General features: G+C 37.5%; 1 protein-coding gene across 1 annotated transcript in view; it reads right to left on the bottom strand.

Annotated features, from left to right (window-relative positions):
* The window catches only part of TLL1 (tolloid like 1), a 155,994-nt gene that overhangs the window by 32,699 nt on the left and 105,157 nt on the right, over positions 1 to 18,138 (bottom strand). The window contains exons 11-16 of the mRNA XM_045831767.1: positions 15,610 to 15,712; positions 13,285 to 13,401; positions 11,940 to 12,085; positions 6,846 to 7,041; positions 4,503 to 4,628; positions 2,190 to 2,350 (exon numbers count right to left, since the gene is read on the bottom strand). Of these exons, the coding sequence (XP_045687723.1) occupies positions 2,190 to 2,350; positions 4,503 to 4,628; positions 6,846 to 7,041; positions 11,940 to 12,085; positions 13,285 to 13,401; positions 15,610 to 15,712 (849 nt within the window). The remainder of the gene's footprint in view (positions 1 to 2,189; positions 2,351 to 4,502; positions 4,629 to 6,845; positions 7,042 to 11,939; positions 12,086 to 13,284; positions 13,402 to 15,609; positions 15,713 to 18,138) is intronic.

Genomic DNA, 18,138 nt, shown 5'->3' with positions numbered 1-18,138 from the left:
GAAATTTTATATAACTTGCCCCAATTTATACATATCATAAGTGGCAGCGTGGTGATATAGAGTTTGGCTTCGTCCAGAGTTGCCTCCCAAAAACTTTATTCAAATCAAAACAGCACCCTTAGGAACACTCAAAGTGAGATAGATACGAGGTATAGATATAATAAAAAGGATCCCTTGCCTTTTAAACTTACAAACAAACCAGTACTTCTTCATTTCTTTGAGTTCCTAGGTACCGTGAAGTTACTCTGCAGCAATGCTGCAGGATTGCGAATAAATTCTAAACAGTGGAATGGGGGCAGAAATTTATACCAAAATGAAATCAAATTTTATGTAATACACAAACACCACCAAAATGGAAGAAGCTATGTGAGTGCCATGTATCCTTAAGCAATTTTATGGGCATTAACAGATGTTTCCATACAACAATTTTAAAGTTGTGACAGGGTACATCCTAAAGAATACATCTTGCGTGAATGACCTTATTACATAAATGAGAAATTAGCAGGTTTAACAATGCATATGATTGAACCCTGGGGCATGATCTGTACTTTTGCAATATGTCAACTCAAATTACCACTTCTTGTGATATTCATTAGGCGGTGAATTAGCAAAATGCTGCTAGGAAAAATGAAATAAGTTTTCTGTCTACTTTGTTGCAGCTGCAACTTTTGTTTAGAGAAGGGCTCTGACAGAGGAGAATGTTACCAAGGATAAAGTTGTTTGACAGTGACTTTGCTTTTGGGTATCAATTTAATGAACACAACAACCGAGTTTTAACAACTCACTATTCTATGGGTCAAGTGTTTGCTTATGTCTTCATTTAAAATAGTTAGGACATCAAACTATGAAAATGCACAGAATTTTGTGACAGCCTTCCACACAAGGAACATCATTGTAAGTTGAAGAATTCTGGGACACATTACATAGTTTGTGAGGGGTCCCTCCAGGAATAAAGTCCACTACCATGAGAAGAATGCTTCTGGAACACAGTGTTTCAAATTAATTTAAAGCCCTCTGCCTTTCTTCCTCCTGAATATAAACTTCTAGCCTCCTTAGGAACATCAACCAATCCATGAATCAAAGTGTCATACCTGGCACCACTAACAGCTTTAGGGAAAACTGAGAGAACAGAAGTCATTCAACGCAGAGTTATATCCAACCACAGAACTGGCAGGGAGATTCTCATTTTCAAAAAAGTGTCACTCATATGAAAGCTTTTCCAAAAAATATGATAGAAATTATTTTCTTCATTTCAAAGTATCTCCAAATTTCAGATAACACTAAAGAAAAGTGATGTCCCGTGTGTATAAAGTATGTTATGAATATAAATTGTGGGTTTTCCCATCATGAAGCTTAGACATGATGTAAAGATCTTAAATGCCCACTGAGCCCTACAGTTCTACAATTCTCTAAAATACATAAGTGCGTCACATTTCAGGCTTTAATTTCCTCTAAAGAAACACGAAAGTAAACAACTTCGTTTTACCTCAAAGCCATTAGTAAGAGATTTAAAAACACACAGGACTGCCTTTCAAATAAATTATTTCACTTGTTTAAATGTGGTCACCTAACACAAAACTGTACTTTTACTACAGAAAACTTTTGTAAAGGAAAGACAGTATCAAGTAAATGCATCTTTTACTGAGGTTAAAAATATTAATCTTGTAAATCAAAGGTAGTATCAACTAAAAGCATCTTTTATTGGGGATAAAGTATTCATCTGTCCTTACTTGTGAACCACAAGCACATTAATAATAACAAATTACTTATGTAATAAAAATGTAACCATTTCCACAAATGTACCAGGTTCTCCCAGAAGAATATTTTTTGTTACGACTCAACCAGCAGATTTTGATTTATTTTTTTCAGGAAAACCTATGTGATATAAAGCTGACCCTAAATTTTTTAGTTCTTTAATAAAGCAGAAAATGCCGTGTATTAATACACTAAATAAAAACTCCCTCAGTGTAACTTTCGGCCTCCCAGAAACAGTCTACAATACTACCCAATGCCAACAGGAATTGTAAGCAGTTGCAGAAATGAGCAGCAGAGCGCAGAATGTCGATGACAACACCGACACTACTGCCACTGAACTACAGTCTTTCCTTCTCTACATTTCTAGTTCACCAGCTTGCCTACAGGAATTCCAAAAACATGACAGAAAAAAGTCACATTTATTGTTCACTTACTTCATTGCCCTCCAATTCAAAAAACTCAAACTTCACAGAAATTCTGTACTGGGTCGGCGCAATCACTTGCCACATGCAGTTTTTGTTAGGCGGGTACTCCTTGGGCCAGCCTGGAGTGGTTATGGTGCCATTGAGTTTGGTAAGAAGTCCGCCACACGCCGCTAGAGGAGAACAGAAACAGAAGGTTTTCCCTGAACAAAGCTATCCCCATCTTAGTGCCTTCCTGCGATAACCAAACATCTTCACATCAAATTTCAACCGCCTTCCAGAATCTAGAGAGCTGCATTCTCTGTCCCTGAAGACTTCAGTACAACTTTCTAAATCATCTATCCCCGCTTATTAACTGATTATTTTGCAGCTGTGGAGCCAAGCAAAGTATGGCTGCACTACAACATTTTAGATTGTAAAGTTGGGTGACCCATATAAGGAAAACTGGGTGTCAGCACCCTTGTCTCCTAGGTGGGTTTAATAATATCTACAACATATAGGGTCATTGTGAGAATCAATGAAAAGATACATGTAAAGCTCAACACAGTCTGATGCAGTAAGATCAAAATCAATTCTTTATTTCTTTCAACTCTTTTTTCCAACACAAGCAATTCTGGGAAAGAGTTGCCTGACTAGCAGGCAAGATAAACTATAGTAAATGGAACATAGCTGTAATCCCAAAAACTCCATTTAACACCTGGCATTCTTTCCCTTCCAGATGATCTATTTAAAAGAGTGACTACCTATGTTACCTCTCTTCCTTATTTGAAGGGAGTTTAGCAAAATCAGGGTATATGAGAACAAGCAGATGATAAGTATATTGTACATGGTTTACCATTAATTCCTAGGGAATCAAGAGTTACTCAAAGTAACTGTTCTCTGTTTAATTGTCTTTGTGTGTATACACACATGTGCAGGTGGGGCGAAAGTAGGTTTACAGTTGTGAATACATGAAACATTTATTTTTGTATTGTTTAGTAGTTATTGGATAATTTTCCATACAAAAAACTGTAAACCTACTTTTTCCCCACCCTGTATGTGTGTGTATCTTTATATTTATAGATATATCTCTTAAGTTTAAACTTTTAGGAAGAAACAGGGAGTCCCTGATTTTTATAAATAGGTCAACTGGAGTGTGGTATTTATTCATTAAGCAAATGATTCTGCTACCTTTGCCACTTACTATGTCCTCTGTTACAGACACACTAGAAAATGAGGTGCCCATGTGTGGGGAGCTTACATTGTTGTGAGAAACATCAGAAGTAACTTTAATAAATGCACAGATATAAATGATGTTAAAGCACTATAAGTTCACTGGGAATGACTTTGTCAGAGATTTCAGAGGGGAATGAATGAGGACTAGAATGGAGAAAGGCAGATCAGTTTATGGACTTTTCTGTTATTGGAGTATAAAGCCTACAGTGTGGAACAGGAGACATGGAAAAGAGTCAGCTTTAAATTCTGAGGGAAGAGCCCTGGCTGGTGTGGCTCACTGGACCGAGCACTGGCCTGCACTGAGAGGCCTCTGGTTTGACTTCTGGTCAGGGCACACGCCTGGGTTTCGGGCCAGGTCCCTGGCTGGGAGCCTGCAAGAGGCAGCCCGTCGATATTTCTCTTGAACATGGATGTTTCTCTCCCTCTCTTTTTCCTTCTCTTCCCTTCTCTCTAAAAATAAATAAATAAGATCTTTAAAAAAAAACTCTGAAGGAAGAGATCACAGGACAGGGTAACAAAACACTACAAGAAGTATCACCATGGACTAACAGAGGAAATGTAGAAAACATGACAAAATGTCTTTGCTCATGAACCTTTTCTTAATATATTTAGTGCTCTGCTTTATATCTGACTGTGCCAGGTGCCAGAAATACAAAGATGATTCAGAATCAGGTGTCTGCAGTTTAACAAGAAAGATGCACCCATAAATTACATGAGGAAAAAGTAAATGATGGATGCAGAGACAGATGTATAAAAATCTAGGCCCAGAGAGAGAGAGACAAAAATAGAAACATATATAGATTACATAGATTGATTGAGAGACAAAAGTAGAAACATATATAGATTAGATTGATGATTGATTGACTGATAAACAATTGGCCTGGTTGGTAACCCAAGGAGGAAATGATTGACTTTATAATGAGAACCTAGGCAGGTTCACATTAGTGGTGACTGTAAGTTGAGTCTTACTAGTTGAGGAAAGAAGTTACTGCAAAGGAAAAGAAAGGAAGGGGGAGGCAGAAAGAGAGCAAGAGAATGGGACTATAGGGAACGAAAGGTGTCGGGCAGAGGGGTTCGGGCAGGGAGCACAAAGCGCAGAGCCAGTCCTACCTTCGCAGCTCCTTTTGTCGGGCCCCAGCTCATAGCCAGGCTCGCATGCGCACTGGTAACTGCCCAGCGTGTTCAGACATCGCTGCTCACAGCCTCCGCGGTCAGGCTTGGCACACTCGTCTTCCTCTGTAAAGACCGAGAGAGTTAGAGAGTGGCTGCAGTGTTTCGTTTTTGCTTCCTAAGACGTAGGATTTTTTTTGAAAATATAGGCTTAATAGCTCTGAATGAAACTGAGACAACTGCTTCAAGAAAGAAGCAGGAACAATTTGCAAGCCCTTGATACGTAAAAAAAAAAAAAAAAAAGAAGACTTCATGGTATGCAACCCAAGAACGTGAAAGAACCAGAAGTCCTAGAAACCTAGAGGAGGGCCCCCTGAAGACCACCTTGTGTCACACACATTATGTGCAGCTTCTACATTTAAGGTCAAAGGCCATTATTTAAAACCGAGAGGTTTTTCAGAATGAAACAAAAACTTACTGAAAAAACACAGCTTCACCTATCAATTTCATAGTGTAATTTGCTAGAGAGCCTTTAAAATGCTTTTAAAGAAATAGATTACGATGAATATAAATTAAAAAGAAAAAAACTCAGAAACTTACTGGAACTCTTTAAGTTTAAAGCATTCTGTGTTTTTTTAAAGACATATTAATCCAAAAATATAACAATTCCATATTTTGTAAATTAATATGCTATTTTAATTATACATAAAATATATATGAAACATATGTGAAAAATACATACTATTTAAAAAATATACATAACAAGTTACTCTATAATTTCACTCTTTAGGAATAACCTAATGTGAGTTAGCAAATTTGCAAACAATTGCCTTTGAAATAATTATGTATCAGCAAAACACTAAGCATTTTTGATAACCAAATATATAAATATCACATGAGAGAATCCTGATAGAATATTATAGAATAGAACACATAGAGATTAAAACATGTAAATGTACATTTTAATAAATACTTTGAATATAGTAGACAGTAAAATTGCCAAAGTTCTCTGCCTTTCCATTCATATGCTGAATACCTAAGTAACTCTTAGGAAATATCTATTTTACTGTTGTTTTTTAAATAATGAAAATGATAGAAACTGTATTTTTCGAAATATAAGACACACATTTTTTTTCTTGCTCCTCTTCCCCCCTCCCAAATTTGGGAGGAAAATGGGGGGGGGTACATCTTATAGTCCGAATGTACCTTTACATTTACATTGGTGAGATATTATGTTATTTATGTTATTAAATATTTTACCACATTTTTTGCTTCAAAATTTTTTTGCCTATTTTCCACCTCTAAAACCTAGGTGTATCTTATGGTCCAAAAATATGTTATTTAGCACACCAAATTTTGACATACACAACTGAATCTATCACTTATCCCATAAAAATCAGTAAAGACAAATTTATTGTCTTCCCATAAAAGATTTTATTCTACAATGACAAATTTAACATAAGCATCTATAAATTCTCTAAATGCATATTTGATGTTACGATTTTTACTAAAATAGTTTTCTTTTTACTTTAATAATATACACTAAATATGGAACATGAAAATGAACTAAAATTTTGTTACACGATAAAATTAAGGCTTATGAGTAATAACTCTGTCAAAAATAAATTTTAAGTGTTAGATCAGTAATAATTCTTTGTCCAAAAAAAAAGCGCCCTGGCTGGTGTGGCTCAGTGGATTGAGCACTGGCCTGCAAAGGGTCGCTGGTTCAATTCCCAGTCAGGGCACATGCCTGGATTGCAGACCAGGTCCCCAATAAGGGGGCGTGTGAGAGGCAACCACATACAGATGTTTCTCTCCCTCTCTTTCTCCTTCCCTTCCCCTCTGTCTAAAAATAAAATAAAATAAAATCTTAAAAACAAACTTTAAAAAAAAAGACATTTCAGGTATTCCAATAAGGATGCCATAAATTATTTTCAGTGCAGTGAAAGCCATTCTGTAATGGGTGATTTCAGAGTGCTGCCACCTAAAAACAAATAGATGAACTACAAATCGGTAAACCCTTTACCGACTATGAATCCTTTGTTGACTACATTGTAACTTTTTTCTCCCAGTCTATATATCCCCTTAGGGATTTTTCTTTGTCCATTTCATTTAAAAAAATGGTAGAATATCCTAATGGAACTCCGATCCTGAGCTATAAAGTCCAAAATCCCAGTATTTTACCAATAACCTTTTCTGTCTAAACCCACCAAAAACCCCTTATGAACAGGGTGGACTTCAATTTTCAGTAAAACCTTGCTCCAGGTGTCCCCTACCTCAAGGCGAAATATCACACTTACCCCTGACAAGGAAAATCTCACATTTCAAATGATTTCAAATTACCTTTAAAAAAATTGGCAGCAAACCCTGCCTTGTTCACAGTTCCATCAGAAACAAACTTCATCCACAAAGTGTTGGAGGTAGACCTGATGTCTTCGGGTTTATCGTAGCCACAGAAACGCCCTATCAAAGGGCTGTTTTCACTGGTCCCATCCCGAACTTCCAGGTAGTCGTAGGCACAGTTGTCATGTCTTTCAATCTTAAAGAGTGAAGACAAGTGAATACATACCTTATTAATAGATGAAATGACTTCTATGAAAAGATTATTATGGATAGGGTCACATGACAGATTACCTGTGTCAAATGGGAACATTTCTGGTATGTGTAGCAATAGCTACGCTGCCCGCGAATGATGCCCACATTCTGGCAGACGTGGGCAGATACAAAAACAAGCCTACAGAACAAAACACCTACATACACCGGATTCACAACAGTTAACTGCCTTTTAAAACAAAATTAAAATACAAGTGGTAATCTTTCAGAGTAGAATTGTATCCTAATCATAATTCTGAAGAAGTACTTAATTCTCCTTGGTAGTTGTTAACCAATATATATATATATTCTCAGCCAAACATCCCAAAACAGCATATCCCAAGCATAAAAATGTTAAATAATTAAGATCTCCTTGTCTAGGCTTCCTAGGTCATTAACAAAGACTAGTCTACCTATTTTAAACTAATATAAAATCCTTAAAAGAATGAAAAGATTACTTTTAGTAAGGCAGTCCACAAAGTACAAACATAAACACTTCTGTAAATAGTTTAGGACTTTGTAGCTTGCAGTAGTGATGAGTAAGACTGTTAAACATCATAAGGGACCTATAGCCAAAATAGTATGTAGAAACGTGGACAAATACCTCAAACTTAACCCCACTTAATGTAACATAGGTGGAGATTTCAATGTAAACATAAGTAAGCCCTGAGTTTATTTCACTTCTTCCCTGCTTTATTAACATTTCTGGAAAGCTGGTACTATAAGCAATTTCAGTATTCCAAACATTTTCTCTTCTGTATTTCAGCTTACTGAAGCACTCAAGTAAAACAGTGCTACAGAGGCTTCTTTACAAATCCCTGCTGCCAGCCCACAGACAAGCTGTCCACAGTGATTTTAGACATCATCTGCAGGCGTGCACAGTCAGGTCAGAACTGGTCTTAAGACGAGATGCACCGCTACCTGCTACAGAAAGAACAGCTTCCCGCAGGGTATGCCTACAGGAGTTTCAGGATCTCTAATCCCCAAATAGTGTCCTTTTCTGCTCAGAGATACCGGAGACTCACTAACAAAAGCACTCGTTCAGATTTTCTTTCTGTACTTACATTAAAATCTAAATATCATTAGGAGAGGTAAAGTCATGCCATAAATTCACAAAAAGGTAGAGATAATGGACGGCTACTAAATTCTTTATAGATTTCAGCAGAACAATGGACAAATCTGTCTTAAGGGATCTTTTCTCTGAAATGGGAGAGGGTAATATAGACAATTAAAAAGTTACAAAAATAGAAAGACTTTTTGAAAAACGACAGACTGATATCAGTGGATAATAACCAACAAAAGCACAAAACACTGTAGATTGGTGAGGACTTTCTAAAAATTATACATTTTCAACATTAAATGTATCAACTGTATATCAAAAATATATTATGTAAACAAAAATAAGTGGTTATAAACAGATAACTGACTACAGGAAACAAACCACCTGATAACCACTAGAACAAGTTAAAATATACATACAATCAATTCTCAGTATTTATGGTACTTAAGTTCTATAAAGTCACTGAAAACACTGAATTAATGGATACATTGCTCCTGCAAAATACTTGATTAGGTATCTGCAAACTTCTGATCACGAAATTTTTGTCAAGCAATCAATATACAATCTTCTTTTAAGTGCTTCTGTTTAAAGGCACCTTAATATATATCATCAATTCATTAACACCGAACTCGTGGCCAAAAGCACTATAACTCATGCCTGAATGATGCTTATTTAAAATACGTATTTTCTCCACAAGGCACATCAGAGCTGGGAATGTGCATGTCAGATGATTCAGATATTTTGCTGCTCTGGGCATGTCCACGAGTAGCCCAGAAAGCACCATGAGTACTGATTTGAGGGTTACAAACACAATTCAAGGAGTAGGCAGATTTGTAAATACAGACTCTGGGAGTGATGAAAGTCCACCGTACCTGGGTTTTAATGCTCGTTTGGTGCTCATTGTGTGATACTAGGTTAATGGCCTAAATTCAGTTCCCCAATCTGAAAAGATTTACATGGTTTATTAGCACATTTCTAAATTCTTTGTCACTTCTGAATGTCTTCGAACCCAGGACCTTTAATTAAATTCAGGCACACTGCATGCTAGGTCTGCCATAAGGTAAAGCTTTTCACCTCTTCAGGCCTGTTTCCTTTAGTATGGAAGCTTACACACCCCTGATAAAGAAAGGCTATATTAATTTCCAGCCACTGATCATCATGTGTTCTCACACTCACAAATAACTCATCCATCCATTCATCCCTCCCATCATCAAATATTTATCATGCATCTAGTAGTACAGGAGATACAGTGATCAATTAGCTAAGATTCTTACCCTCTGATGATCATATACAGTGAGAGACAAAGACCATATAAACAAATTCATAACAAATTCCAAAATGTTTAAGTGCAAATGAACCAAAGTAAAACAGAATAATGGTTTATAGACACTTGTAAGAAAATATTTTCGAGTTACCGGGAAAGGATTTTTTAAGGAGGTGATAATTAAGCAGAAATCTGAATTAAGGAAGAGAGGAGGAAAAAAAGCAACGGTCTGGAAGTAGAAGGCTGTGATGAGGGAATAAACATGGTGTTTTTGAGGAAGAGAAGGAAGGCCCAGAGACACAGACCATGAAGAGAGAAAGAGGGAGCTTGGGACCCAATCGTGGTTTGCCTTTGTCCATGATAATTAAACCTGTGTTTTATTGTAGGTACAACTGAAAATCCCTGAAATATTTAAGCAGAGGAGCATCATGATCTACCTTACATTATATAAGTATCATTCTGGCCACGTGGAGATCAGGGTAGAGATGTGGGGCCATGGCCAAGTTTCAAGGGGAGGGGCGGTGGTGGGAACAGAGCGGTGGCCAGAAAGGGACACGGGTATAACGTGGTTATGTACGGCACATACTTGGAAGAAAAAAATAAATGGGATGTGCTGATGGGTTGGCCTCAGGGTTGCAGAGAAAAGTAGAATTGAGAATATTCTTTGAGTAAATAGTGACATGCTGAAATAGTAAGTACTGAAATAAGGAAAACTGAAGAAGTGTGGGTTAGTGAGTAGGACAATTGAAGGTTTGGGCCTAGTCATTTAAAGATGAGTCCTAGGAGATACTCAAATATATTCAATACATAAATGAAGGAGGAAAAAAACATAAGGAAATAAATTAAAATCAAGAGAGAGCAGGGAAACTACAGATAATAAACAAAATGTACTGTGAGCCAAACTATGACATGACTTTTCTCTGATCCTAAAGCTTAGTAATAATTTATTCATTCACTCAATCAACAAGTATTTATTGTAACTACTTTGTGTTTGGCATGATTCTAAGTGCCTGAGATGTAAATCTTTCCTATTTGTCCTTTGTACTATCCTAGTTTTTAGATGCATGGAATAAATGCATTTTCTGACCTCACTTCTGTAATGAAATTCCATAAAACATTGAGTTATATATTGAAAGACAGTTCATTGCTTAATTTTTGCAACATTACAACATATAAGTATTGAGGTTATTAGGTAGATAATTTTTCAATGAATCAGTTCTTTTGTTTTCTATACAGCAGGTGAATCCTACTCAATTTTAGTTTACTGTTAATGATAAAGTGTTTGAATAATGTTTTGAATAATGTTCAAATTTGAATAATGTTTGCAATCTTATTGATCCATTAATATACCAAAATGCAAATGTGAATCAAATAATCTCAGAACCAAGTTTTCCAAAAATGCAAAACCGCCAAGAGCATAAACATGATTACAGCAGAAATGATAGCTTTTTCATGATTAAAAAAACATGTCTTGGAAATTAAATGGCACATGCAAAGAGGTAGAGACGAGGCTCAAAAATGATATGACGCAGCTTGCAGTGGGGTGCAATACTCTCTGGGTTTATGATTGAGTGATGCCTGATTCCCCTGGGGCTCCTGCTGTGCAGTCAGAGACACCGCCACAGTCACTGCACTCAGCACACTCTGGAGGTGGATGGGGTTCTCCTCTGCTTTCTGGTTGCTTGGACAGCGAATCCTCCTTCTAAGCAATAAAGTCATAATCTCCGGTTGTGGCTCCATGCAACCCGTGCCAGGATTTATCACCTCCATCCCATCATTCCTTCCCAATGCACTTGGGCTCACAATTTCTAGACTGATTTTTTAAAATTTAAACACACTCTGGAGTTCCTGATCACTCCCCCCATCTCTTGGCTCGTAATCCCTAACTCAGTTCTTCTGACCCCATGAAAATGACTCATCAGCCAGCTTGGGAGTTCGGGGCCCAGACTGTGGTCCACAATGCTGACGGGCCCGCAGTTCACTTTGTCCTCATTTAATAACACGATGCCAGTGCCGACCTCCTCCTCCAAAAGTATTCCTCATGAAGTCAAAAGCTCCTAAGAACACTTAAATCCCTATTTCTGATATAAACAATTTTCTGCATAATGGCAAAAATGGATTTCCCCCCAACAACAACAAAAAAGACAGCCTACCTTTTAACCTCTTAGTTTAAAAGAGAAATAAAAGTTCTATTATTTAATGGGCCCTTCAAACAGCCTTGTGAAACAAGCCAGTGCATTTGTCAAAAGAAACTATTGTCAGTACTTCAAACATTCTAATTCAAATAGCACAGATAATGTAAACTCACTTTAATCTTCTAGAAAATGTCTGCGGGAAGAGAAAAGATGGTAGGGGGAAAACTGCTTTGGCTCTTGATGTTACATTTTATGGGCAATCCTTTGCTTCTTGGCTGATTAAAAAGCTGATTCTCTGGTCCTCTGCTTATTTAATGAGGATCCCTTTAAATGCCACTGTCGTTTATGGAGCCCACGCCTCCAGAAGGTTGCCTGGAAGACTTTACCTCAAAGGCCTGGAAGGTCAACCCGACGTAGTAGGCTTCTGTCACCGTTATTCTCCACACACATTCCTTCATCGGCCTGTAGTCGTCGGGATAATTGGGAGACTGAATCTGCCCTTCGTTTTTACGTATCTCACCTCCACAGATGGCTGAGGACGGCAAAAATAAATAAATAAACCTCAATACACTATTTCATTTTCGTTTTCTTCTAAGATAACATTTTCATTCGGTGCCTGGAGCTGAGTCTGTAAAGACCAGTTTATAACAATCAAAGTTGGCTGGTAGTACTGTTGTAAATATTTAGATGCTGCTAAAAAAAAAAAAAAAAAGAAAAACCTAGCCACTTAGCTATAAGTATCAGATAATAACATGAATATATGATTTTTTAAAATCACTGTTAATTCACACCTTCCTCCCCAAAGAAAAGCTTATTTTAACACTAAAAACCCTTCAGAGGTTTTGCACATTTAGCGTGAGTTTGCTCTGTGACTCCTGAGCAGCATTCCTCGGTGTTGTGACCTCAGGTGAAACCGCTGATCGGGAGGAGTTCCGCACGACCCTCTGGGCCTCTGGCAGTGGGCTGGCGCCATGTGCTTGCCATCTGCGGCTCCCTCCAAGTAACCCTTTTCACTGCCATGCAGTTAATCTTTGAAACAAAACGCCTCCATTTACTTCAAAGTTTGAGGGAAGGAGGAATCTTCCATCTTCTGAATTTCCTAAACTCCTGTCCTGGCAGAGGCAGGGGCGAGAAGGGTCTCCTCCTCTGCCCACAACCCGGCGAGAAGGGAGCGAGCCGGGGAGTACAATGCCGACCTATTGTCTCAGAGCAGGAGGGAACAAAGCGCCCAGTAAACTCTTCCTTGAACGCTGACCCGCTCCGTGGGACAATGCGTGCTCCAGAATGTGCACAATTACTTTCTGTGCAGTTTCCTAAAACAGAGCATTTCAGCAATACAGGCACCCAAGGGACACAGATCCGGTATGAAAGAAAACGATCATTTCTTCATAATGTCCTGACACTAGCATGCAGAAACATTTGCAATTTAAGAACTCTCGTGCCCTCCCCACTCCCCACACACATCCCTGAGTACTTGTATGTGTTAGTACATCGCCGGTACCAGAAACCAGGTTGTTCCTGCCCTTTGTACTTAACGAGTCGTTTTATGAAAAATCATCCTGGTGAGTATGACAACATAAGTTTTGAAAACTTCATAATGAAAGTACAGTTACAACAGCACCCTAGTGAATTTGGACTTATTTGTATTTATTCTTTCATGCTTTGGAAAGAAAGGATGTCTCTGTCAAGGGCTCTCAGAGGACGTAACCCGTGAAGCGCAGCCCCACTTGCCTTCATAGAGCGCCGCGAAGCCTTTCCCCACCCAGTTGCTGCTGCTGCGGAACTCGATCCACATTCTGCTGTCTGTGGAGGTGAGGACTTCAGGCAGTCTGTCCCCACAGAACCTGCCTAAAAAATACAAGAATAAAGAGGGACTCCTGAATGTAACTCTGTATTCTCACTGCTTTCCACATTCGCTATAAATTATGCATAAAATCGGATTCAGTTCCTGTCTCTAGCCTTAGTAACTAGAGTCATAACTGTACCTTAATCTTTACTTAATAAAGGTGGAGAAATAAAACAATCTCTTTGTATCCGTTTATAAATTATTAGAGCATATGCTCAGATGAACCAACTGATGTCAGTACCTTATCTATAAAAAGAAGAAACGGCTAGTTCAAAAGACAAACTTGTAAATAGTCATGTGATACATCTTGGCAGGGAATATTATTCTACGAAGAACAGGAAAAAGTACAAGACACCAGTTCAAGTTGTCAGTCTGGTCATTAGTAGGGCAGTAACTTGTCAAAGCATGTCTCAACTCAAACTGGACATGTCTTTGTCTGGCCAGGCCCAGCGTGACTCATCAGGGAACCCCCCACCTTGCTGGGAGGCTCTTCCGTTGCTGCACAGGTCCCCCCTCACCTGCAGCGCTCTTACCTGTAGTGCGGCAGGCAGCATGGCAAACAGTACCAGAAAAATGTAATGGAAGCTCTGGCTTTTTTCTAAGTGTACATCCCTAGGCAAGTATAATACCAAGTGAATATAATAATTCCTGTCATATCTTTCTTTCCTTGACACTCCACAAATAATTAATTCTTCTTGTATGTCTGCCATTGTGCTATCAGCTTCCATATGATGACAAAATGGTTAAATATGACAATGCACATGAAATTATTCTACAAACAATAATTCATTGTCATCCATTTTTGCATGCCCCCGGCCATGATGTCATACAGTTCTAGTATATTACAAATGGCAGTCAGTGTAAAATAAATTCACAGCAGCAGCTAACAGGTGAGGAACTATCTTCCTACCTGGCAAAGTACATTACGGGCATGTAAAAGGGAACAATGTTTCCTAGGCACTAATGTGCCTGTGAATGCTGGGGAGTCTTTAATTCAGAAGGGACGGAGTGAACATGAATGTCCACATTTTTAACAACCCTCAGAGCGATTCCGATGCTGCCAATCTGATGACTACGCTTGCTTTTGGAGGGCACGGGGAGGGGGAGCTCTCCACACGAAAATGCCCATCCGACTGAAGCAGTGTGAAGGGCGCCCAGCCTCGGCAGCGCGTGATGCTGGGCACACTCTGAAAGGCCGTGTTCTCCAGGATTTTAGTTTTACATTAGACTCTCCAACATGAGGAATCAACTGAAATGTTTTCTCTGGAATGCACATACATATATCAGAAATTGCTCCATCTAGGCTAAGAAACCAAATGCTCAAGACCATGTTTGCCTCAACCTGACTTATCAAATTAGTTCAAGTCTTTACTTTCTCCTTCCTTTTAAACACTTCTACAGGTCTCCTGGACTTAATGAAGGCTGCTGACACTTTGAATACAATAGTGTACAATCAATAGGTTTTAGATGGTAAGAAAAAAGAAGATCCGTGTAGTACTTAACACACAAAGGAGCAAAGCTACTTCTAAGAATAAAGGAAAAGTCACAATCCCCCCCAAAATCCACATAGAGTAGATGCTCCCCTGCTCACAACAGCTCTTGCTGTTAGGTAACACAGAGGTAATGGGAAAGAAAGTCCCTTGTGCAAGTTAACGGTGTGGTCTGTGGTTCAACGCCGGCAGCAGGCTTTCCTGGGCACCAAATCTGAGCTACAGTTGATGACACAAACTACAGAGGTCTCTTCTCAGCCACAAGAGCAACTCTCAACGAAGCAAAACTGTGTCGTCTACAGTACAAGCTAAAATGCTTGGTGTAGGAAGCCAGCTACCGACAGCATACTGGACAGGCCCCATTCTACTGCCTGAGCACAGGAAACAAAACACAGACACATACCATTTCTCTGGTTTCCTCATTAAAACTATGTTTTTAGTATTAAAAATACAGACACTGTGATGAGTAGCCACTCTAAACACAATACATGTGAAAGCTATTCTAAATCATTATGCTAACTCAGATCTGAGTACTCCCTCATCATTCAAACTAGTTTAAATCCATCTACTCGTTTATCGATCTGTCTGTGAGTATTTTTACGGTGGCTTACAAAAGTATAATAAAACAAAAGTGTTGGCCACATACAGTTTTAACTCTAAGGTGATTGTAGGCAAGGCAGACTATACGCATAGCCACACAGGAGGTAAATCATGTCTTACCAAGGAGCGCGGACTTCCGCCAGTACCCATCTCGCACTTCAATGTAGTCGTACCAGCACAAACTACTTTTGTATAAGTCCATCGTGGTAAAATTTAAAACGATCTGCAAAATGGAGTGAAACAACAGACAGTGAAAATGATTGTACCTGCACCTGGTGATCGGACTCCTAGAGGTTAGGATGCCAAGGCTCCTCTGAAAATGAACAGATGTTATTTTTTTGCCCTAAATTAGTATTCTCCTAATATTTTTTCTTTACAAAAAACACAGAAAACCTAATCTCATCGTTCTCATATAAAGCACAACACTTTATAACAATATAAAAGCACAACACTTTAGCAACTAAACCAAAGTTTCTGTGAATCTGACCAACTGTGAAACAGAAACCTTTATTCATGTGGCTTATTTTGAATTCTCTAAGATAAACATGGCTTAAACCATGAAAAATTCTGATTTCACCATAAATGTCTTTTCTTAAAAAATGTATTTCAAAGACGACCAGTCAGACATATATAATCATGTTAAAAAGAGCCACCATGTACCATATTCCTAGAGCATAATATTACTGTGTATGTTGAAATCTTTTAGGAACAGCTCTAGAATTTGAATTTGTCCATGTAACTATGATCAAAGGCAGATGTCATTGTGCTTCTCTAGATACAAGAATATATATATTCAAAGGCCTTTCAAGTTAGATCTTGCACATGCCCCTTTATTCTGTACCTTTTTTTGAAATGATGTTGCTTTTTGTGAAGATAATTTAAGAACAGCTCTTGGAAAGACAACTTTCTCACTGCTTTATAAAAAGACTTTATGTTTCAAATAATTAACTCTCTTTTACTTCATAACACCAAAAAGAGAGCCAAACTAATGAGACATTCACCTACCTGCTGAAACAATTCACTTGGAAACTATTTTTTATATTCAAAAACTCATTCTAACTCTATTCTGCTTAAAATAGCTAAAATGATTAAGGCACATAGCGAACCTGTTCTTTATTCCCAAAACTGAAATAGACCTTAGCTAAAAGTAACAAATTATAAATATTTAAAATGCTTCTAATATAAAACTATAATTTGTAACAATATTTATACAATCCTTTTGTGATGATATAAAAATCTAGATATGAGAACTCTCAAGGAATGACTTAAAAAAGAAAGAAAAAGAAAAAATATATCGATTAATCCTGAATCCATATTCTAGATATTATTACCATTTTTGCATTAGGAAACATATCTCTCCCCTTTCTTGATTATTTAAATGAAAGTTAAGTACTACTTGTAGCAAATCAATCTTTAACTAGCTTACTTCTTCTCAGAATAAAGATATGGTATAACAATAAATATTTCTCATGGCACCTTATATCTCAACATTGCAATGATATCAATGAAATTGTACACCAAAGTTGGTTATAACTGCATATGTAAATAATCATTTTACAGAGATAGAAACTAAGAACTTATTTAACTATAATGAAAGACAATCATACCTTATATGGCATTAACATTTCACCATTGAATTCAATGTATCTCAATTTCTTTAAACATGCTTTCTAGATTACAGAGATGAAATCTACCAAGGATGTAAAAATGCAGACACTTTTTTAAGTGTAATACAGTAGATATGGCATAATTTGGTTTTAATAAAATGGTTCATTTATTTCTATCTACCTTATTTGCAGTGTTTTTTTGTTTTTCTTCTCTTTCACCTAATTTCATCATTTCATATATTCCCAAAAATGTTTACAAAAATTTCCAAAATAACCAAGGACAAAGGACTTATCATTTTCTTTCTTTTTCAATAATCCTAAAGAGTTGATTATCAAAATATATAATTCCTGAACTATTTTCCTGAAGATCCCAATATGTTTTCCCTTCCATCTCTGAATACCAATGCAATATTAAGTTATTCTTGGGACATAATTGGGAAATGACTTGTGGTTTTTCTCCTTAACTTTGTATTTACTTTCAGTCTGCTATTAAATGGGGAATACTACCAGTGCCTGATATTAAGTTTTATTTGCATGTATATTCTCCTTATAGCAATCACCAGGGTTTCAACTCTGTATGATCATACAAGACTTCATTTATTACAGCAGAATACAGACCCAAACAGTAGACCCCAAGGCTCACTTTGTGGCTTCCCTCTTGGATTTAAAGGGGAATTTTATAATAGCGTGCAAATAATTCCATCTTCCTTCTCAATGAAGGAAAAAATCAGCTAAACTGAAACTATGTATATCATCAAATTTTATTCAGAATTGAAACAATGTGTTTGGATTGCTAATGAATAGTTAATATTTGAAGTCTGGAACACACACACGCACACACACACACATTTGGAAAAGGAGCAACTCTAAACAGAAAAGTTTCCTATCTTGTTTTTAATCTTCTATTTTAAACGCCAAGCACCATGGAGAAACAAAACTGGCCTACTTTAATAAAAAACACAGAGTCCTTTCGAAGCAGAAAATGTAATAAAGATTAGGTTTTCTAAAAATCAAATCTTAGGGCTCTGATGTAGAAGCAAAA

Source organism: Phyllostomus hastatus, unplaced genomic scaffold (genome assembly GCF_019186645.2).
Source record: "Phyllostomus hastatus isolate PE091 unplaced genomic scaffold, TTU_PhHast_1.1 phas_contig_159, whole genome shotgun sequence".
Taxonomy (NCBI): Eukaryota; Metazoa; Chordata; class Mammalia; order Chiroptera; family Phyllostomidae; genus Phyllostomus; species Phyllostomus hastatus.
Note: the sequence above shows the minus strand (reverse complement) of the source record. Positions and strands in the feature narration are given on the sequence as shown.